The sequence below is a fragment of the Sugiyamaella lignohabitans genome, chromosome D (genome assembly GCF_001640025.1).
Source record: "Sugiyamaella lignohabitans strain CBS 10342 chromosome D, complete sequence".
Classification (NCBI taxonomy): Eukaryota; Fungi; Ascomycota; class Dipodascomycetes; order Dipodascales; family Trichomonascaceae; genus Sugiyamaella; species Sugiyamaella lignohabitans.
Genome location: NC_031673.1, coordinates 652,849 through 675,402, shown reverse-complemented (window position 1 = coordinate 675,402; position 22,554 = coordinate 652,849). Strand labels below are relative to the sequence as shown.

Below are 22,554 nucleotides of genomic sequence, written 5' to 3'. Positions count from 1 at the left end.
CAATTTTTTGTGAAACGATATTCACACTGACTTTTTTAAACTCGTCAGATGTTTAGACAGACCTCATTCCTGCTTTGCAGGAACTGTGGTGAGTATGAGACAAAGGGATAGCAGCCCGATGAAGCAGCTATGCAATCACACGCCAGAAAAAGATAGTTTTAGAACTAAGAATGCATTAATTTTATGAAACAAATCACGGGGATTTATAGCAGAGAGGCAGGAAGGTCGGAGCCAGCCTTGCGTAGACCAGCCAGTCTGTCGTAGTCACCAGAGATAATACGCTCGACAATGAGAGCGTCCTGTTTCTTGCGCTCTTCTGCACTAAGCTCACTGTTGTTGATCTCCTCCATACCACTATTATATCTCTCTTGAGCACGAAGACGCAATTCCTCCATAGCCCAATCACTGATGTTCTCCTTATCAAGGAAAAGGGCAAAGAACAATGAAATCAATAATGCTGGAACATATCCATAATAAATAAGATTCTCCCAGCCTTCCTTTTGATTCTCACGGATCACGGTCCAAGTAATTTCACCTGTGGTGGGGTCTTCAACAGGGATTTTGTCGAGAATTCGCTTGCCATTGTTAACATAGTCATCTAGTAAATATGAGTTTTCGGCGAGAAGTTCTCTCTGTTCCTGGCTCAGTCTGAATCTGTCCAAAAATGTAGCTCTGTCGCCCTGAGCAAGGACGCCTAATTCAGCAACAACCTTAAGTTCTTCATCTGATGGGTTTCTGGCAGTACCATCGGCATTTTGAAACACCTTATTTGAGCTTGGTAAACTGGTGAGTTTGTGTCTGATTTCTTGTTCCAGTTCCTCGCTGAAAACTGAGAAACCTGGAGAAGGATTGTATTGTTTGGATTGAAATTTCAGTCCCCGTTGTAAAATTGTGGAGGCCATGGCGCCGGTACGACGACCAGCAATTCTGCTCGAGCCAATAGTTCTAGCTTGTGCCAAAACGGATCGCGACAACATTCTCACTGGATTGTATCTATAGTTGGAAAATGACCCTATGGTAATCGAATGCTAAGGCGCGATGTTCACACAACCTCGAATACTCTATCAGTACTATGGCTCAATCTGCGGTCGCGCTTTCACACAACCCAAAATTTGGTTTATTGCCGCTCACTGATTGGATGGTTTGCGCATTGAGCCTCGTGTGCCACGATGTATGCGGCGTTGATCGTACCTTGTTTATATTGGCGATATCGCTCTATTAGAGGGTCTATGTTTAGTAAATAGTAATTAAACAGCTCCTGGAATATAATAGGTCTAATATAACTAGTTCAAATGATGTCCTCACTTAAAGATTTTAACATGTTGAACTGACCTTTTTAACTTATGAATAGTTATAGTACTCACTATACAAATTACATACAAAGTTAATATACCTCGGCATGTCCAATAAGCGATCTGACATTTGCCAGTTTGACCAGAATCTAAACACAAGTTTATAACAAATCAAATAATAACAAATAATAAGGATAATGGACATTTAACAAACTAAATACACGAATACAGGTACAAACTGAGCTGCAAAAGATTAGATAACACCTGCATATGCACATTACTCTATGCTACGGGAAGTAGTCAACAGCCTTATGATTCTACGGCTATATTTTTTGCTTCAATCAATCACTATTTTTACTGAGATCTCAAAGTATTGGACCCAACTTCAATAATAGCTGGAAGATAGAGCTCGACTTGAGTGTAGCGTTTGGGGCTGAGGATCCAGGGATGTGAACCTCAGCTTCCCAAGGTACACTTAAAAGCTCACTTACAACTCTATATCTTAAAGCCTTGATTAGTCCCTGCATAGAACAAGCATATCAAGGCAGTGACATACATTGCCAAATTAGGAAAGTAATATGCGTATATTAAGTACTGGGAATGCCAGTCGACCGACTCTGCATATACCAGCAGATTCCAAATTGGGTTGGGGTTCACCAAAAGAGAGGTGAAATATTATCGAGAAGTTAAGCGTTAAGCGAGCGACGTAGTATTGACATCGTACCCATAACAGCACAAAAATGAAGTTCATTCAAACCGATCAAGTCCTTGAAGTCCCTGAGGGCGTCACTGTCGACATCAAGTCCAGAATCGTCACCGTTACTGGTCCCCGTGGTACTCTTGTCAAGAACCTCCGTCACGCTGATGTTACCTTCACCAAGGTCAACGACAAGCAAATCCGTCTTACTGTCCACCACGGTGACAGAAAGCACGTTGCTACCCTCCGTACTGTTAAGTCCCTCGTCGCCAACTTGATCACTGGTGTCACCAAGGGTTACAAGTACAAGATGAGATACGTCTATGCCCATTTTCCCATCAACGTTAACCTCCTTGAGGACGGTAAGGTTGTTGAGATCAGAAACTTCTTGGGTGAGAAGCGTGTTAGAACCATCCACGTTCTTGAGGGTGTCACTGTCTCTATCTCTTCTGCTCAAAAGGATGAGTTGATCCTTGAGGGTAACTCTTTGGAGAATGTCTCTCAATCTGCTGCCGACATTCAACAAATCTGCCGTGTCAGAAACAAGGATATCCGTAAATTCTTGGACGGTATCTACGTTTCCGAGCGTGGTTTGATTGAGGAGGATGCTTAAATCAACTCCTGTTTATTGCATTCTCACTTAAAAAACGAATCCCCAAAATAATGACTTTGTATTAATAAAAGGCATGTCAATAATAAATAGTTAATTTTTTTTAGGAGAATAGCTCCTCTGACAGATAGGGTGGTATCCTATATGCTGTTGTAATCGATTCGAAAGGCTAGTCTCAATTCCAACCTTGACCACAAGAGAGCCTGACTAGCTATTATACAGTAAGCGATACTCATAATGGGTGAGTGGTACCATCATGTGAATAGGTAACCTAGGAGTTCCAAGCCTCCATAAGGGCTGTTAGTGGGCTCCTTAGATCAACTTATCTAGCCCAAGTAGAGCTGCTCGCCAGAAAAGACCTGCTGGCAGGAAGCAGGGACCCCCCGAAAAAGGGCGAAAAAAGAATTCACAGATATTCCAACAAACAGAGAGATCAATCAGATAGCCCAAAGAACTTCTCCGGCGTGAAGAAGCGGAGTCCAACCGCTTGAGCAAACTTCAGATCAGAATCACTGAAGTCAGACCGCCTACCAGCTGCATCGCCCACAAAAAAGCTTTTTTCGATATCGACAGAATATACTGGCGCTAAGTCTGCTTGAAGTGCTTCCCACATACCAGTTAGTGGCTTGCGATACTTGTCACTGGCTCCTTTCTTAGGTTTTGTTGCTGCGTAAAACCTTAGCGGCACGGTGTCGAGATCCTTGACAATAGACTTGACCCTGTCCTTTAAATATAAATATCTCTTTTTATCATTCTCTGCGACAACTCCACCTTGATTGGAGATAATGGCCAAAACGTACTCAGTTGATGGATCTACCATGGAAGCATCCTGGGTACTAACATCAGCTCCCTGATTTACGGAGAATTCTTCGTTTTCAGATTTCCCATTTTTGACAACTGTCCGATTTACAAGCTTTTGGAGCTTATCTCGCACAGAAGTGTCTAACCATTTCCAATCTGATCCATCTCTAGGGAATGGACTTCGACCTTTCGTAGTGACTAATGTTGAATCGAGATCAAAAGCCGCAATAGCCAATCGTTTCGGCGAAGAAGCACCGGCATTCTTAGTCTCCGATTCCGTATGGGACGGTGGTATGGATGTCTGCTCTCTCTCTTCCTCAGGGACAGATCCTTTTTGCTCCTCAGTATTGGTTGGAGTATAAACCGCTCGTACAAGTGTGCCATTTAAAGTCCATCTTAATCCAGGCATGAGCACAACATCTTCGTCAACATTCCTCTCGTCATTTCCAGAAGTACTGACAATAGATGTCGGTTTTGCCACAGCCAGCTTCTTCGATTGAAAAAATGATGCTGCTGTACCAACTGCTTTCCGTTTAGGGCCCATAATTTGATCCTTGGGAGCGATAATAAAAAGCTCTCAAAACCTGTGATTTCAGGAGATCGACTTTTTATAGCCGTTGGCGCACTCGACGCGTACCGCGTTTTTACAACTAGTAGCAGCATTATTCAGGGAGGGTAATTTTCTTAGAATATCATGAAAGGCGTACATAATTCCACGAGAAATTCGAGACGTTTCTGGCTAACATGAAGAGTTGGAAACTAGGACATTTGAAAAAAAATGTCGTGCAATGGATGTCAGGGAAGAGCTTCCAACTTAGTACCTACAGCTAATTGTAAACAACTATTATATCAGATGAGTCGCATGGTTTGACTCGTATAGCCAAAAAATGCTGGATGAGCTTTTCCGAATAATATCCCCTGTTTATGAATCTTCTATAAATGTGTAATTGAGATGCAAATAAAAGAATTTTGCTCTCGTTCGATTGTTATGTTCATAGATTAAAGGAATCATACTGTCGGGTTTTTTGGCCGGGTAAGTGTTACAGGTTCAAGTTCTTTCTTGTTTCTTTTATTATTTTCTAGGTTTTCAATTAGGTCTTTGTGATAGACTTTCAAAAAAGTTCTAATTATATGACTGGTTTCTGAGAGAAAAGAAAAGAGATACAGAATAAAAACATTTATAAAAATATAACTTGTTCCTAAATGCCTAAATGTATAATTTTGAGTTACCCGGAAAAAGGGTCGTGAATTCACGTTTTCAGCTATTACTTTTATGATTTTAGGGGCTGAGATTTGTTAAACGTTTCAACATATGATTTATATTCCCGGTCCATGAGCATAGTGCCACATTTTGTAACGTACTATGTTTCCGCTCCACGATACCAACACACCAAGTTTAGCAACGAGTCTACGAAATGAAAATTTTACCACAAAATGGTACAAATGGGCGAAGCACATGCTAAACACCGTGCTAAACACCGGGTAATAATGGAGGGTTGTACATGAAATAAAGTGTTGGACTACTACTTTTCCGTACCTTCTCTATCCTATTTACTTAAACCATAAAATAAACTGGTAAACCAATACGCTATAATACGGAGGACACACCTGCCCACAACATATAATACCTCAGTAGCTCGCACAGCGAGCACAACCAGGTCTGGGCGGGGCCCAGCCGCCGGAGCACATCCAGTGACAGAGAGTCTTTGTGTTATCATGCGAAAGTAGTCTATAATACTATTTACAATACGTACAAAATTGTAGTTGTCATTAAATGCAATAAAATAGGGGATATTGTGCCGATTAGCGACCACGGATAAGACGGGCAGACAGCGCTTCGAGATCCTCGAGAGTATCGGGTTCTTCGACTTCGAGAACGCCATTGCGGACAGGAGCTGAATCCTTGTCCTTTTGGAACCATTTTGGTTTCTTTGCGGCAGGCTCGTCATTGTCCGAGGATTCGTAGTCACGGTCAATATCGGGTTCTTGGTTGTGATCGTAATCTGACTCATCATCCGCGCCACCGAGTGTAACTTGATAACCACCCTCACCATCATCACTTTCGTCCTGCTCGGCCTCAAGAGCACGACGTTCGATTTCTTGTCTACGTCGTTTTTTCTCGACTCTCTTGTCTCTGGCGACTTGTTTATCTTCGATATCTTTTTCTTGCATGGCAGCAGATTCTCGAGCAACAAATTCAGCTTTCTGAACAGCAGCATCACCAGCCTTTTTGAAGTCTTCTTCGTCTTCAAGCTCATAGATAGCGTGTGCGTTACCTTCATCGTCAAACACCAGCTTGGTTGCATTACCTTTGCTTTTAGTTGAAAGCTTCTTTGATAGAGCACGCTTTTGAGCACGTTTAGATGTGGGGATTTCAAGCAAATTAGGGATCTCTTCATCGTCAATAATATGATCTTGCCGCTTGACAGCAATGAAATCATCGCCATCATCCTCGTCACCGGCAGTCTTGGTCAGATTAAGATAGTGCTCAGAGAGCACATTTTGATTTTTTCTTTCAAACATACGGTCGTACTTTGTACGAACTTTTTCAGGTTCCTTTTTCTTGTCTTCTCCTTCTTGTTCGTCATCAGAGCCAGGTTCTTTAGTAAGTTTAAGCAACTGGCGAGGAGCATTCTTTGCCTCTTTCGAACGTTCACCACCCTTGATTTTAATATTGGGTGCTCCGGGTAGACCCAAGCTCTCGGCGAACTTCTCTAATGGCAGAGACTCGAAGTTGAAAATATCCTTGTTCTTTTGAATGTAGACAGATCTCACATATGAAATAAAAGCCTTCTGTCCAAGGTATTTGAGTTCTGGATCCTGGAAGCAGAGTGCTTGAAGATCTTGTCTAATGGACTTCTTCTTTGCTTCTCGGATAGTGAGTTTGCTAATTGGCACTTTACGTGATTCTAATGCACTAATCATACCCTTTTCTTCCGATGGAGTTACAAATAGCAAAGCCCGGCCCTTCTTATCGAAACGAGCTGAGCGGCCAACTCGGTGAATATATGTGGCGGCATCTTCAGGGGCGTCAACCTGGATAACCCAGTCAACAGCGGGGAAATCAATACCACGAGCAACAATATCTGTTGCAAAGAGACACGAGTATTGAGCGGACGAGAATTTCTGAGTGACATCAATTCTGGCCTGTTGCTTTTGCTTACCATGGAGATGGAGAAGAGGAATACCTGGTTGCAGTTTTCTAAACGATTCGTAGGCAAAACGGACCTGCTTGGAAGAAGAAAAGAATATCAGCATCTTGGTTTTGATGTGGCTCTTGATAAATGCATACATGTTGTCGAGTTTCTCATCGAGTGGTGATACAATGTAAAATTGTTCCAGTCCCTTAGGAGTAGCAGTCTGGTCCTCTTCGTGAACAGAGATATATCTGGGGTCACTGAGACTTAATCTGGCTAGGTCAGAAACAGTCTTGGTCTGAGTAGCAGAAAATAGTAGCGTCTGACGGGTAGTTGGTAGATTGTCAATGATTGCGTCGAGACTCTTCTTAAAACCCATATCCAGGATTCGATCAGCTTCGTCAAGAACAAGCATTTGTAAATTAGAGACATCAAATCCAGCAGTCTGATCCAAGTGTTGCAGCAATCTACCTGGAGTACCAATGAGAATATTAAGTCTTGCTAGACGTTCAGATTCCACTTGAACGTCTTTACCGCCAATAACCAAACCAGCAGACAATGAATGAGCGCGACCAATTTTACGGAGAACCTGGAAAATCTGAATCGCTAACTCACGAGTAGGCGAGATAATTAAAGCACCTAGTCCATCTTGCTGATTCCATTTCTGACGATACAAACGCTCTAGAACTGGGATCAGGAAAGCCAGTGTCTTTCCGGAACCAGTTCTAGCAGCACCCAGAATATCTTCACCCTTTAACGACGCCATAAGTGACTGTCTTTGAATGTCAGTCATGTCGACAAAATGGCTTGAACGAAGTCCCTGAAGAGTGGCTCGTGAAAGAGGAAGTTGTTCGAACTTTGTCAAATTGGGATGCTCGGCAGGATCCCATTCCTTGATCTGGGTTTCCAAAGCAGCGATATGAGCGTTCTCGCTCTGTCTCTTGACATGCTTGCTTTTATTGTTGTTTGCACCACCACCATTTTTGTTATGGGCATTCTTTTTGCCATTTACGCTATGTTTGCTGCCATTAGTATCTCGTTTGCCATGGCCATTAGACGACATCTTGATGATCCAGGTGTACTAAAGCAAAGAAAATAAAAGATAGTACTATAAAAGTATTGAAAAATAAAGAAAAAAACAAATAAATACACACAGACGCTGATCCACAAGTCTGACAAATGACAACTAAGTCGTTCACACAAATCCGAAATCTAATGTGAAAATAAATAAAATATCGAACAAGTCGTTCACTCACTTGCACTTGTCGTGAAAAGGTCGGTCAATAAATGCTTTTTGATTAATTAATCCAGTCGCCAGAGGGTGTCAGATCAGATCAGCCTAGCTTCGTCGTTCGAGATTCGGTTGGGTCTCGACCTCGGACTCGGCTCGTCAAACTACTGCTATCGCCAACGGTCACCGCAGCTGCTACTTCTCCAGTATTAACTATATTAACTATTTGGAACCCTACCTCGCAGATATTTTTTTTGAGTCGGTTTCCTATCTTGGCTATTGTGAGCCGCACGTCTGCGTCCCAGGGTCCTAGCAACGGTCAGGGGGGTTGCCTCCGGCGGCTGGGGCTCCGCCCCAGACCCCGCTGCTCCTCTCGCTGCGCTCGAGTCGGGCGTTGAGGGTCCCAGTCCTTTTGGAGGTGAGATATGGCTGAAAATCTAAGGCACTTCCAAAGATTTTCGATAATATGGTCACTGTCACGTGACTCGAGTATTTATATATGTAGATCAGTTTAGAGTTGGTGAAGTGTGCCAATGTCGGATGGAAACGAGGGTCGCGATAGATATGGCCGGGTGAAAAGAGAATATCGGGATGAAGACTGGCATGAGAGGCAGAGGAGGGGTCCGAGAAATCAGAATCGCAGTCGCAGTCCTGGCCGGAGGCCTGGGTCTGGTGCTCGAACAGGTGCAAATGCAGTACCTGTGAAGCGGGAAGATCGAGGAGATGGGGGTCGAACTCGGTCTCATGAAAGAAATAGAGATCGGGACCGAGATCGTGATATGAGGCGTGAATGGGATAGGGGATCTCGAGACCGTTCAGGGATAAGACCAAAAGAAGAAGACTTATGGTCGAATGACGACTCTAAAGAGGCTCCGCCTTCTCCACCACCTGTAAAACCCAATTATTCACACTCGGGAGTATTGACTGAAGAGTCTAAGAAAGACTCGGAAGGCAATATCCTGAAGTATCACGAACCAGAGGATGCAACAACTCCTCCCAAAACACCTGAGTACCGAATTTATGTGTTCAGCGAGTCTGAACAGGGCAAACTCATTGATACTATCAAACTCAATCAGAAGAGCCATTATCTTCTAGGACGCGACACAAAAGTCTGCGATATCCCTGTCGATATCAAATCGTGCTCACGACAGCATGCGGTGATCCAGTTTCGTCGCATTTCTAAAACTGACCGCTTCGGTGACACCCACCACACCATTAAACCATACATCATCGATCTCGAATCGTCCTACGGAACACAACTCAACGGCGACGACGTCCCTCCCAGCCGCTACGTCGAACTCCGCAACAAAGACCTGATCCAGTTCTGCGGCCATCCTCGCGAGTACCTCTGGATCGAGAGCTGACTGTGCCTCCGGCGGCTGGGGCTCCGCCCCAGACCCCGCTGCTCCTCTCGCTGCGCTCGAGTTGGGCGTCTACGGGCCCACTGTTCGGTCCAGAATCCAGTTGCTGGGAGAGTGTCTCGAATATTTAACGATTTTTCAATGAATCACTGCCATCCACCTCAACAACCGGGACCGTGAAGTAACTCCTGCGAAGCAGGAGCAACGGGGTCTGGGGCGGAGCCCCAGCCGCCGGAGGCACAGAAGGCACCCGCTTATAAAATGCAATTAATGATATTAGTCTTAAATGGGTCCAGGAAGGAGAGTAGGTCTAGTGATTGTTGCGGTTGCCGAGCGGGCTCCCGGACCCGTCACGACGGAACAGACGGCCGAAGTTACGGAAGTTCTCGTTGAGTTTGTTTACCGGTGCCTCGGCACCGTGGGTGAAGCGTTCAAAGCCTTCTTTTGACAGGATCGAGGGTCCTTTGGTGTCGAACAGATGACTACCGTTCTGGAACGGGTTGCCGCTGCTACTGCCGCTGTTGTTGTTGCTGCTGTTGTTGCTGCCAACGAGGTTGATTCCGCTGCCAGACCCCATTATTCCTGCAGCTCCACCCAGACCGCCAATGCCTATGTTGATGTGTGATGCGCTGCTCACTCGCGAGCCTCCCACTACAGTGCCCTTGCCAACCAGAGGATTCAATTGTAGACTCGACAGGATCGGCGACTCGTCGACAAGGTTATCGTGTGCTTTTAAGTGGGCATTAAACATTTCCAGGAACCTCGTCTGTCCTCCACGGGTAATACCCTTGAGTTCAAGGATCTTGGCAAAGTTCTGCTGCGACTTGTCTCCGACAAGATAGAAATAGTTTTGTACGAGTCCCTCGGCAGGGTTCACTTGGGTCAGAATCACCTTCAGTATCGTCTCAACCCGTGACAGCGACTTGGTTACATGTCTGGTATAAGCACTAGACACTGTACTCGTCTCACTGCCTGTAGTCAAACCGTTGGTAGTTCCACTGTCATTATTGTGAATTCCAGTCGATGATTTGTCAGTGCCATTGATATCCATAGACCCGTGGTCGTGTTGTTTCTGGGCTAATGTGGGAAGTTTCAGGAAACAGCCCTTCAATACATACAAGTCCAGTAGCATTTGCTCAGCAGACACCTCAGAAATAGGTCGGCAACGGACAACGCTTTGAAGGAAGTCTCCAGTGACTGCCTCGACAATCTTATCGCACAGCATCCTAGCGTGAGTTTCTTTCTTCATACATTCGAGTATAGCCAGAGTGTCACGTTCAATATTAGACGTCAGGTCGGCAACATAAGATGACTGGTCGCCAACAGTTTCAACCTTGGACCAGTTTGTATTAGCCATTTCGCGCCATGCAAACTCGCATCCTGCCTCGACTTTCCTTACCAGATTCCGGATACACAAATTGATGACTTCCAAAAACATGCCCTTCTCGCGTTCCAAATCGACTCCAACTTTAAACTCCGGATCCAATTGGTCTACAAGCTTCTGCTCCAGCTGATTTGTGGTGTTGAAACAGTAGTCTGCTGTGGTAATTACTAGACAGATGGTCTTGATATCATCAGTGGTGACTAGTCTGTCCGGTATGTATGATCGAAGAATCTGGCTACAGTATACCGTCAGCCATTTACCAAACAGATTTGACAGTTGTAGTAGTGGTTCTCGGTTCGACAGCTTGGCAGTCTGTGTAAGTACTGACCGATAGAATATAAACAAGTCTGCTGAGGACGGGAGCACAGTGGGATCATCGTCGTCTTTATTTTCCTGATCGTTATCATCTGATCCAGTCTGGCTGCGCGTGCCCTGGCTCTGTGAATGTCGAGAAACAGCTCTGAACTCCTGGAACTTCTGGGCCAGGGCTCTGTCTTGGAACTGAATCCAGATGTTCAGATGTGGTTGGAATGCTATTGAAACAGAGTTGGCAAATTTAAATGGTTCTGATGACGATGTTGATGATGATGAAGCTGGTCGAGGGTTCATATATTTAAACTTTTTCTCAAGATATTGCTCGAATTCAAGTGTTTCATTTAGTGAATTGAGCAGTAACTGAACGTCTGATTCTTTTGGATTAGTCTGAGTACTGCTTACTTGTGAAAGCAGTCCTTGAATGTCTTCTCTTGTAGTAGCACAGAATCGTTTACACAGTTCTTCAGTAACATTCCAGCTTGGAACAAAGTATCTAGCATACTCGTCACTATGAGTCTTGAGGAGTCGTTTCAAGTACGAATAACGACGAGAAATGTTCTCCAGAGACCCTGCCTCGTCACTACTGCGAAAAATGGTCCGGTATTCTTTTAGCTGAACATTGCAAAACCATGATATCAGTCTGTCTCTTGCCGTAGACCCTGGCAGGCTATCAAGCACAACACACGCGTCAGCAAGAGTAGCACTGATATCCACTATCGACGCCGGTGCACCGGTTTGAGTGGCGGACCCGGTTCCAGAGCCTGCTCCTGAACCAGAGAATCCTGTAGAAGAGCCATTCAGTACAGGAGTGCCAGTACCAGATACACCTGCTGAACCAGCCACTGTTCGGGAACCGGGTTTGTGTTCAATGACAGTAGCGAAATCGTCGAAAATCTGGTCGGAAATGCGTACTTGGATGTCCGATACCTGTTTACTGAGAGTGGCAATCTGTGAGATGCTTCGAAACTGTCGGAAATGAGCCATTAGCTCCATAACTGCCGGAAGTGTTTGTGACATCTCTTTGTATTGACGACGTGCTACCAGTGATGACAGCTGATTATACGCTGTGGTCAGCATCTGAAGTCGTTTCAATACAGTTATACTTTGAATCAGATTAGCTTTTGTATTATCGAGTTTTTTGATATCCAAGGTCATAGCTGTTATAGCCTGATCAGTGCTAGCAGCTTGGGTCCGAAGTGAGTCGATCTGGTCTGTCAACGACCGGACCTCTTCCAGCGTCTTCGATACAGCCTCGATACTGCTACTGCCAGTCGAACCAGATGTCCTTCGTCCATTTATCAGCTTAGACTCGAGTGATTGGCCATACAACTGGGCCAGATCCCGGATATCGCCGACCCTCTGAACATTGGCCGACGTGGGAAATAGCACGTTCAAATGGTCCACGGGCGAGTAATTCGGCAACGACAGTGGGTCATCGTCCTCGCCACCGAGTCCACTGCCACCGCTGTGGCCATTTGCCACACCAAACGATGCCATATGTTCAATCAATGTACAATCAGTTCTGTCTGACTGACCAGCTTCACGTATATATATCACACCTGCCGCAGTCGGTCGCTAATGGTATGGCCATATCATCGCACCAGCATCACCACCAGCCGCGCCTCCCCGGCCGTCCCCACTGGACCCTGTAGATCCCCCTGAGTGCCTCCGGCGGCTGGGGCTCCGCCCCAGACCCCGCTACTCCTCTCGCTGCGCTCGAGTCGTTACTGGGGGAGAAGGAGAAGGTAAAAACCAACGACATGTAAACTCCTGCGAAGCAGGAGCAACGGGGTCTGGGGCGGAGCCCCAGACGCCGGAGGCCAGTCCCTCCCCTGTAGTTATCTCTCTATTTGTAGTAAAAGTAGTAGTAGGACCAATCGTTAGTGGATAGTAACAGGTGATTTGGGGTGAGAAGAGTTCGAGCGACGGGCGGCTCGGGGACTGGATTTGGCAGTAGCAGCTGAAGTGGGTCTGGACCGAGTTTGGCGTTTGGGTGATGACTGAGGAGAGGAGTGTGATTGCTGGTCAGTGGGGTCGTTGTCGAGAGAGTGAGGAGTCAGGGGTTCGTCGGTGGGTTCCCAATGGAACCAGTAGTGAAATGTGTTTCTTATTTCCCTGATGTTTTGGCGGTGGTAATCGCGATGGAACACTTTGCGCAAGCGATGTCGTTCTCTGGTAGGAGAGCCTGGATCATGGTCGGTGTCGTTCTGGTCTTCAAGGTCGTCGTATTCAGACGAGTTAGGCTCGTCATCTTCATCAACAATCATACGCACATGGATTCCACAGCCAGGGCAATGGACGACTCCTGGTTGAATATTCAAGGGAGACGTGGGTTCATGCGGAGAGCCGCTTCCAAAGGAGTCAGACTCGTCGGCAGCAACAGGACTGCGAGCTAATGAGTTTTCTGTCGTGGTATTCGATGACGACTGCTCACGATCTCGACGATAGTTTAAAATCGTACGATTGGATATGTAGCTTCTCTCGGTTCCGAATTGATAGCAGCTATCATTATCATTCAATGGCTGATCCTGATGTTCATTCTCACACCTGTGGCAATCATTTGGGTCATTATTAGCCTTCTTTTTACCTTCATTGGCTTCAATGACAGCAGCATAGGGACTAGTCACATGGTATGGTCGTTCACCTCTGCCATTACTTCTAGGAGCATCCTCTTCATCATCGTGTTTGGAGTGGTAATTGGTAGGAGATGGTTCTTGGCGATCTCCTGGCATGAGAACCCCACTCCATGTTTTCTTGCGACCGGTCCAGCACTTGCTGCTCTCTTTATTCATCTTTTAAGTTGAGGTTCTTTAATAGCAGTAAAAGACGTAACAATTGAACAAAACACCACCAGTCCGATTTATATACCCTCTATCCCAAAACAGAAGCCATGTAAACAAGCAGCACTTGCTGGTGCATGACGCAGGGTCCAGATGCCCCCCTGAGTTTTGGGGGGTCCTGCAGTGCCTCCGGCGGCTGGGGCTCCGCCCAGACCCCGCTGCTCTTCTCGCTCCGCTCGAATCGTTACGCAAGGTGGAGCCACAAAAACTTTTTTTCTTGTGATCAATTTCAACTATGAAGTGCTATTGGACCCATGAACCCTGACACACCCTGGACCCTGTAAATCCCAGCACAAACACCACCCCCCTTGCAACGACTCGAGCAAAGCGAGAGGAGCATCGGGGTCTGGGGCGGAGCCCCAACCGCCGGAGGCAGACACAAACCAGAGTTGATTTTTACTTTTTATTATTTTAGTTTGTTTTTAACCCGCTAGACGCGAGTCATGAGAGCATACATAACATAGAAAACAACCGTAAAAAGATATACACAAGAAAACTCGTAAGACAAAATTTAACGGTAAGACTTTTGGTAACGGGCACGGGCACCTGGACCACCGAACTTCTTGGGCTCAGATTGTCTGGAGTCGGCAATCAACAAAGTTCTGTCGTAAGCAAGGAAGGCCTTCTTGAGCTCGTTCTTGGATTGCTCGTCAACGTACTTTTGGTGGTAAGCGACGACACCCTTGGCAATGGCTTGTCTGATGGCGTAAACTTGAGAGACGTGACCACCACCGGTGACACGGACACGGATGTCGATGTTGGCGAACTTGTCAAGACCAACAATGAGGAGGGGCTCGTAGACCTTGAATCTGAGGAGCTCGGGTTGGACAAGGGTGATGGGGGAACCGTTGACCTTGATCAAACCCTTACCGGCCTTGACGTGGGCGACGGCAGTGGCGGTCTTCTTCTTTCCGAAGGTCTAGAATTATGTTAGTATTTTGTTGGTGGGGGTAGAAGGTATGTTATAGTCTGTGAAATGGTAGTGATTGTGAAAATTAAGAGACGAGAAAGAGAACGAGGAACGTATGTTAGTCGAGAAGCTGTTGAAACAACTGATTCGTGCCCATTTCAAATGGCTGAGATGTATGTGGAGAATGTGTCGAGATTTCTCACCGTTGATTTGATAATCTCAATATTTGCTATTTAAATAGCACACTCTCAAGGCTAATTCGGAATCGTATGAAAGTCGTTACTCGAGTGTCGTAGTCGGGTTCATCAATCAGTCAAACTCTATTGAACGTCTTCGCGCCCTCCCAAAGTTCATAGCAAACTTATTGCAAAAGGTACACTGAAATCAAAGCCTAACAACGTCTACTATTGCTCGTAGACTTAAAATAGATGCTCATTCATAGCCAGTTTCTTTCTCGCATTCAGGTCGGTCAAGAGTCGGATAAAAGTATCCACAACTTTTCGTGGACATCGTCGTCGAATATCATCTTCTCATCTCTCATCTCTCATTTCAAATAATCTCGATTACCAATTCTACAATCTCTGATGGTACTCACTTGGACGCTAGGCTTAACAACGGCTTTGGTCTCAGAGCTCATTTTGTCGATATATGTGATATAATTTGGTGAAACTGACAAAGATTTGTTCTCTCTCCTCAGATAGTATAACCAACTTTTCACGACCTAATCCTGTTTGGCGCTGCACCTGCGGTCTGCATAACCCTGAGTCTGTCCCAAGGGCCCGTTCTGGTATGTACGCATGACCTTCCTATTACGGAAATCATCTAGGGCTGCATTGTCCTGAGTCTCTCTGCGGTCGGCTACTGCCTCCGGCGGCAGGGGCTCCGCCCCAGATGTCACGACTCCGGCTTCCCAATAGCTTATCCGTTATCCCCCGACGTCTACCGACTACTGCCTTAGCTCGTTTCACACTCGCTTCTCCTTGGTCATTTGACCTATGTTTTGTTTCATCTAATAATTTCGCCTCATTCTCTTCTTTATTTTCTTCTCAAAGATTCTTTTCTTCTTTTTCATCTTGTTCTCAATTATTATATAAAAAGTACTATTTTGCTCTTTCAATTAGTTTTATTCTTTAGATATCAAAACATCTGTTACTGTTACTGCTATTAATTGATCCTTATTCAACCTCCTTCAAGTGCGACTACTCCCAGAACTTAACCGACTTTCATACAACTTTATCTTACGGTAAGTGTATATGAATCTTAAAGGTTAACCTGGTTATTCTGATAACTCTTATCTCTAGATAATGGTTTCGCATGCCACATGCATAAAGTATTCCGCATATCTCGGACAAACAGCCCTGCATCTTCGGAAGCCACCCCTGACAATCATGTTTTAATATCTTAATTTCAATTTATCAATCTATTTAAACTTAACAGCATACTATACTTGAGAATGTTTCTATGTTTACTCACAGTAACACTATTCTATCTGCGATATTCCAACGCCTTCGACTTTAATAAAACTGCTGTAAACGTAGCAATTGAATGTCTGAGTGCAATTGAAACAAATCTATATTTTGCTATATCAGAAGAGTCACGACTTTTTGTAGTTGTTAACACAACTGGTTACTTGTTTTATGACAGAGAATATAGGCAAATATACCGATGTTTACTCGAGCTTGCTAGCTACACATCGCCGGCAATATCATTCGATGGAGGAGAATTAAATTACAACATTCTAATGGAAGGTATCATTAATGATCAACTAACCGCAGACCAACTCATAGCTGGTGGCTTGTATACAGGACCTTTAGGCTTCAGTAGCACCCATAGTCAACATACCTCGGCTACTAACGTGACACACTACCCAGTATCCACATGTCATTTACCTATTTTGATAACAGAACATATAAAGCATGTTATTTAACAATATTTTAATTTCATATATTAACAAAACTGCCACTATGTGTTATACCTTAATACATAACATCATTATTTATAGATGTCTATAATAATTTGTAAGACATACTCGCTATGTTAAACTATGACGCTGAGTTATATTATTTGTTAGGGTGATGGTTGGACTAACAATGACTAGTTACAAATAGTCCTTTCGTCGTGAAGTTAACATATTGGTATTGGTGGCAGTGCTTTACCAGCGTTACTTCAGCCACAGGTCTCGGCAGAGCCTCTGCCACCTGTGGAAAAAACTAATTAGATATCTAAAGAATCATGAGAATTTATTTACTTTTCATTATTTTCAAAATACAGTTCGTTTTGAGTAATGTGTTGTTTAGTCAAAGAGACCCATTCCCATATCTTCATCGGACTCTTCCTTCTCCTCTTCCTTCTCTTCCTCGACGGCGGCGTCAGCAGAAGCACCACCGGCAGCGGCAGCAGGAGCGGAACCAGCAGCAGGAGCAGAGGAGAAGCTAGAGAGGATCTCCTTCAAGTCCTTGCCCTCAACAGCCTTGGCGAAAACCTTGGCCCAGACCTAAAACTTGTTAGTATTGTGTGAAAGTAACGCGAAGGCCCAAAAACTGGGCCCCATATTGTAATAGAAAAGTTTGAATGAACAGCAATAGAGAAATCACGCAAAGAACTAATTCTCGATGTCGACTTCGTCTCGTAAGGTTGAGTTCAGGGTCGATATGGCAAGGAGAAATAATAACTCTCTGAGTCGAAAGATTCAGACTTCGATAACACCCGTCAAAAAGTCTAATCAAAAGTATCAAATATAATAATGACCTTCAAGTTGACACTAACTCCATAACTTGGATACAAACAGCAAACATTTCCGTAATCGTCATATTCGTGTATATCAACTTTGTGGTAATTTCGTCGCTTTCTAACAATAATTCTCGTACTAAATCGTTCGTTCAAAAACCACATATTCACTGCGAAAAATCAGCATTCCACCGTAACCCATTATATTCCTTGTCGAGGGCCTGAAATCTCTTGCTGTTCGAACATATTCTACCAAAAATCAAAACTTACGGCTTCAACTTCGACACCAGCAGCCTTGGTAAGAGCCAAGATCTTGTCAGAAGTAATCTCAATCTCGGCATCGGCCAAAATGAGGGAGGCGTATGAAACAGCAGACTCAGCAGACATTTTGTGTTGTGTAATTTGGGTGTACTTCGATATGTACTTTTTGTATTGTCGTTACTACTAAACTCAACTGCTCTACCTCGCCGTGAAGTGAAATTTGCGAGTGGGTGCGGCTGTGTCATTTTGAAAAATTACCTGAATAGGAAACAGTCACAAATTCTGGATGATAAGTATCACGTGATTAGAAATGCTAGTGCCTAGGTCCCTGCATATGTCCAGGGGCTTTCCAGATAAGAGTGTCTAGATAATCTCTGGCTTCGTTGTGAAGGGGGAGGGGGGGGGGGGGGGGGGGGGGGATGTGCCAGTTCGTGAGTCCAGGGATCAGTCGGGATTAAGAGTGCTAAATTTTTTTTACCCTCATGGTAATATTCAATTCATTGAGAAGTGACGTATAAAAATGTTACTATATCTGGATACTTAGCTATAGTTATAAAGTTCCCGACGGAAGGGCCTCCAATTATTCATTTATCTTCAATAACAAGCGTCCCACTACTGTCGGTATAAGTATTGATGTTTTATAAGAAACTTGGCCCAAGAGACCCCCAGATGTATAAGAATGGCCATCGCTCTGTCTTAGGGAATGTATCTAATTTATGGCTTTAATAAAGTTCTCGTATACACTTCTTCCTATTGTGTTCATAGCCATCGTTGACCCCTTTTGGATCTAATAACGTTGTTTAATGAAATACACAGATTGATATTGCAAGCCCATGGATTTAGGGCCCAGTCTGGCCCATGAAATGAAAATATTAAACTTTTGCCCTGCATAATTCTCTGCAAATCCGAACTCTGCCCTGCATCGTTCACATGCAAAGCAACGTAGATCATCTGCATGAAAAGGTTAAGAATCTCCATTGAAAGTTCAGTATTGGGGCCCTGCATGAGCAATGGGACGAAATATCTATGATAATTTGTCTTGTTTGATGTAGTAGAATGTACAGATTAGAATTTGCGCCGTGAAGAGTATCTGAATGAAAACCCCAGCTTAAAAATGACACTTTTTTGTTGATAGACTTGGGCTTGTACAATGATTGTGTTCCATCCCAATCTAACTTGTAGTTCTTTTTTTGGAGGTTCTAAAGACACTAGTGGGTTTTCAGTACAAACCTGACCTCGAAATCTTCAAGTTCAACTTTCTTGACCGATGTCGACAAAATTCAATATTTTGTCTTTCAGAAGTGTCAGTTTTCTTTGAAGAGGCTTGAGTCTTTAATCGTTCTTCCTCGAAGCTATAATTTTATTATCTTTTATACAACTTTGACAGAGGCGCCCATAACATCAATATTGGCCAGTTCTAGTATAACTATCTAGCACCTCTGTCAAGGTATATCAATCGCATACTGTAGACATGACCTAATCTTTCCCTCACTTTTTCTCTAAAACAGTAGAGTTGCGAAGTGGACGGCCTCCTCATGAACGGTCTACAATGCTATTAATCGAAGTATGACAATAGCACAGCGGGAGGAAATGTCGGCTCTAGGGCAAAGCCCCAGCCGCCGATGCAGTTTGGCTAACACACAGTCATGCCCAACGAATTAACTGGTATCGACTATGCTTGCTTTCGAAAAACAAATAATTAATTGAGCTAAACGCTAATGGATTTGACGTATTCAACTCTATACTCGTTATTGTCGCATGGACGATTGTGAGGAATCCACTTGGGCTCTGCCTGGAAGAGTCTCATAGCTTGAATGTAATCATTGCTAGCTGTGGTAAAACGATGGTAGATACCAGCAGGAAGAATCAACAAATCACCCTTTGTAAGAAGACATCTGATCCATCTATCTGACTTGTCACGGACATCAAAATAGCCTTCACCGTCAAGAACATATCGAATTTCCTCGTCTTCATGTAGATGTTCCGTATAGAAAGTCTTAATCTTGGTTTCATATGATTCTTTTCCACCCAGAGCTTCAGGACTGACATTAATAACGTCTCTGTTAATATAGTTGCGACTTTCAGCCAACTTGTCGACGTCCTTAATGTCATCGAAATGATATGCCTTGACTGCCAATTTGTCAAGCTCTTCGACAGTCACTTCTTTGCCAGAATCATGGCGCAGTCTTTGATCACCCTCAAGTCCGTCGTGATAGTAAATCTTCATTGTTTGATTCAGTTACAACTTCGTCCCGTATTGCACGACTCTCAATCTAGCCGACCTATGACAACTTCTATATATAATCAGATTCCCTCCACTTGCACGTGAACAATTTCATCTTATCACGTGATATTGACGTGGGGTTTCTTTGATGAGACAAGAGCTACTGGTCTTAAATTCAAAGTAGCAACAGTATTAGAGTATATTCAATCAGGGTCTAAAGATTCAGAGTATGTCACTGGTGGATCAGATTTTTTTCTGTCCAGATTAACAAGTTCAAAGACTGTCTCTATCAACTCTATCAACCAAACCAGGCTCAAAAGCAGGTGGAAAATTCCAGGTTGGGGCTAGTAGATCACAAGACAGTAGTAGGTGCTAAGATAGTCTCTTCAGATAATAAACTAGATAAATAAAAGAAAAGAAAAGAAACTAATATTTTTTGTACGAAAATGACTGAGGATCCATTTAGCAAAATTTCTATGCATCAAGCATGCATTTTATGTGTACGATAACTGCAATCTGGCTCCCAGTACGCACCTAAATATATCTACCTGCATGACCGTGAAATTCTCGATAAACTATTTAGCAAGAGGCTCTAAGTCCTTGTATTCAGTTGAATAACCCCAATCCATTCACAAACCTGGTAAGACAAGTCAATGGCAGAGTCTTAGCAGCCGGAGGCACAATCACCCTCTAATAATAGGAGTTATTTTATTGAGGTAGTACACGATGCCTAGTAGGGTTATTTAAGAGTGTTTCTTAGGAGCTACGGGCTTGCCAATAGTGACAGCACTAGTAATACGTTTGACGACATCCTTGACTTGAGCCCACGCCTGTTTGAGAGGAGCAGGGATATTGGGATTAGCAAAGACACTATCAATCTTAACTTCCCAAGCCTTGACAGCCGACTTCATATAGTAAGACTGGTCATAACGAGCCTTAATGAAGACAATGTAAAAGAGGAATGGGAAAGTAGTGCCCTTTCTGAAAGTAACGAACTTGAAAAAGAGTAAAAACACTAAACCAAATTCAAAGTTGGCGGCATAGGCCATAAACAGATCGTTATAGTTCTTGATAAACGATTGAATCTGTAGAGAGATGGCCGAGCTGCTCGAATATCCCAGACTAGGCAGAATATAAGACCGAGTATAGGTCAGAATGTGGAACAACGAGAAAATCATGAATGGTGCAAGAGTAGCAAAGTATGGTGGGGAGAACAACCATAGCACAGCAACCAACAGATAGTGCACATTATCATCACGGAGTAACGCCTCGGGGCTCACGCGCTTATTCTTGTATGTGGTGAAGATAATGATGCCGAACGTGAAAATAGTGGCGACATAGGCCTCTTTATACCAGAACCGTGGGAAACTGGGCGACTTGAAAATCTTCAATGATGATAGACAGTAGAACAGAGCCCCCGCAAATGCGAAAATGTGTCCTGTGAACCACGCAAATTGTATGTTCTAATCACAGTTAGATACTGAAAGAGATGACAATTGTACCTCCGGCGGCTGGGGCTCTGCCCCAGACCCCGTAGCTCCTGCTTCGCAGGAGATTAGAAGAATTTGCTCAATTTTCAGACCCTGCAGTTAGAGAGTAAGGGTACAGATAAGGGGAAAAGCGGGCGGAACGTTCCGACAACGACAAGACCTAAGTTGGACTTTGACTTACCAAGAATTTATGAAAACTGGGTGGGACAATGCCCTTGATTCCCGAGGCAGAGCTGGGTGCTGATCCAGAAGAGGTGCCAGCGGCTCCACCGGTACCAGAATCAGGATTGGGTGAACTGGAGTGCGACCGTGCGTTTGTAGTATCAGACATTGGTGAGATTCGTCTGCTTGTGGCAATTATCTACAGTATTTGAAATATAGATGAAGTTTGACTATCGGGTTCTCACTGAATTGATTCAATTCGATTGTATATTCGAGGTACAAAATTCAGTGGCTCTCAATTTAAAATTGTTGCTATTCAGATATAACGACAACGCCAGCACCGCAACTCTAGTCCTAGGGATGCAGCTTCTAACGCCTTCCTCTAGCGCGCATCGCGTAGCCGCGATACACAACTGAGACCCTTACAGGTCGCTGTACTTTTACATGTACATGCAGGTACACTTGATCAACTGGTCGATTAAAATTCAAGACCAGTCCCGCTCGGCGATCAAACATTTGAAAGTTTGAATCTGGGCTGGCCCATGAGCTGGCTGGTAATTGTAAAAAGGTTTTTTTTTTGCTTTGTGGCGTGATTTAACCACCTCGGCCTTTGAACTGTGATAGACGCCCTAAATAACTCGGATATACATGTCATTTGTCATTCTATGTATCTGTATGTAAATATTTCAATGTATTTTCCTGTCATTATAATTCTATGACAGCTTTAGAGCGAAATACCTGTATTTGTAACTAGCTTTAGTTAAAATAGGAACATAGCCGCTAATTTTATTGTTCAAGAATATCCTAGTTCATGATGAGTCGATATCGCGATAATATAGCTTGAGTGCCCGAGTTCAAAGCTATTAAAGCAATAGCCTGTTATCTCTACTCACTGTTGTTTATAGCCGTTACAAGCTTTCGCCTTGAGGACCCAGCTATAGTCGGCCTCCTCATCTCAGTAACGTCTGAAAAGTGGCTTCAACTCCCAAACATGTAATGGTATATATAACGAAGAGTGAACAGAAGAAGATACCTAGGTGATTGAGGATTCGTTGGCAGACATTCTTATTCGAATCGAGATGGTGGGTTTCTTGGGAAATGAGATCGCACAG

General features: G+C 44.1%; 9 protein-coding genes across 9 annotated transcripts; 2 read left to right on the top strand and 7 right to left on the bottom strand.

Moving 5' to 3' along the window:
- Positions 1–203: 203 nt before the first annotated feature.
- Positions 204–977, bottom strand: AWJ20_4833 (uncharacterized protein; the record flags this gene model as incomplete). The annotated part of the gene is made up of 1 exon (XM_018881930.1): positions 204–977. The coding sequence occupies one exon, from the start codon at positions 975–977 to the stop codon at positions 204–206; it is 774 nt and encodes a 257-aa protein (XP_018736359.1).
- Positions 978–1,978: 1,001 nt separating this feature from the next.
- Positions 1,979–2,320, bottom strand: AWJ20_4832 (uncharacterized protein; the record flags this gene model as incomplete). Its single annotated transcript, XM_018881929.1, has 1 exon — positions 1,979–2,320. The coding sequence occupies one exon, from the start codon at positions 2,318–2,320 to the stop codon at positions 1,979–1,981; it is 342 nt and encodes a 113-aa protein (XP_018736358.1).
- On the top strand, positions 2,033–2,602 carry RPL9B (ribosomal 60S subunit protein L9B; the record flags this gene model as incomplete). The annotated part of the gene is made up of 1 exon (XM_018881928.1): positions 2,033–2,602. The coding sequence occupies one exon, from the start codon at positions 2,033–2,035 to the stop codon at positions 2,600–2,602; it is 570 nt and encodes a 189-aa protein (XP_018736357.1).
- A 430-nt stretch (positions 2,603–3,032) lies between these two features.
- On the bottom strand, positions 3,033–3,944 carry TPP1 (Tpp1p; the record flags this gene model as incomplete). Its single annotated transcript, XM_018881927.1, has 1 exon — positions 3,033–3,944. One exon carries the CDS (start codon positions 3,942–3,944, stop codon positions 3,033–3,035), a length of 912 nt encoding a protein of 303 aa, XP_018736356.1.
- A 1,259-nt stretch (positions 3,945–5,203) lies between these two features.
- On the bottom strand, positions 5,204–7,600 carry HCA4 (RNA-dependent ATPase HCA4; the record flags this gene model as incomplete). Its single annotated transcript, XM_018881925.1, has 1 exon — positions 5,204–7,600. The coding sequence occupies one exon, from the start codon at positions 7,598–7,600 to the stop codon at positions 5,204–5,206; it is 2,397 nt and encodes a 798-aa protein (XP_018736355.1).
- A 701-nt stretch (positions 7,601–8,301) lies between these two features.
- On the top strand, positions 8,302–9,132 carry PML1 (Pml1p; the record flags this gene model as incomplete). The annotated part of the gene is made up of 1 exon (XM_018881924.1): positions 8,302–9,132. One exon carries the CDS (start codon positions 8,302–8,304, stop codon positions 9,130–9,132), a length of 831 nt encoding a protein of 276 aa, XP_018736354.1.
- Positions 9,133–9,439: 307 nt separating this feature from the next.
- On the bottom strand, positions 9,440–12,325 carry VPS53 (Vps53p; the record flags this gene model as incomplete). Its single annotated transcript, XM_018881923.1, has 1 exon — positions 9,440–12,325. The coding sequence occupies one exon, from the start codon at positions 12,323–12,325 to the stop codon at positions 9,440–9,442; it is 2,886 nt and encodes a 961-aa protein (XP_018736353.1).
- A 6,949-nt stretch (positions 12,326–19,274) lies between these two features.
- ADI1 (acireductone dioxygenase (Ni2+-requiring)) lies at positions 19,275–19,793 on the bottom strand (the record flags this gene model as incomplete). The annotated part of the gene is made up of 1 exon (XM_018881922.1): positions 19,275–19,793. The coding sequence occupies one exon, from the start codon at positions 19,791–19,793 to the stop codon at positions 19,275–19,277; it is 519 nt and encodes a 172-aa protein (XP_018736352.1).
- Positions 19,794–20,533: 740 nt separating this feature from the next.
- On the bottom strand, positions 20,534–20,839 carry POM33 (nucleoporin POM33; the record flags this gene model as incomplete). The annotated part of the gene is made up of 1 exon (XM_018881921.1): positions 20,534–20,839. The coding sequence occupies one exon, from the start codon at positions 20,837–20,839 to the stop codon at positions 20,534–20,536; it is 306 nt and encodes a 101-aa protein (XP_018736351.1).
- Positions 20,840–22,554: the final 1,715 nt, after the last annotated feature.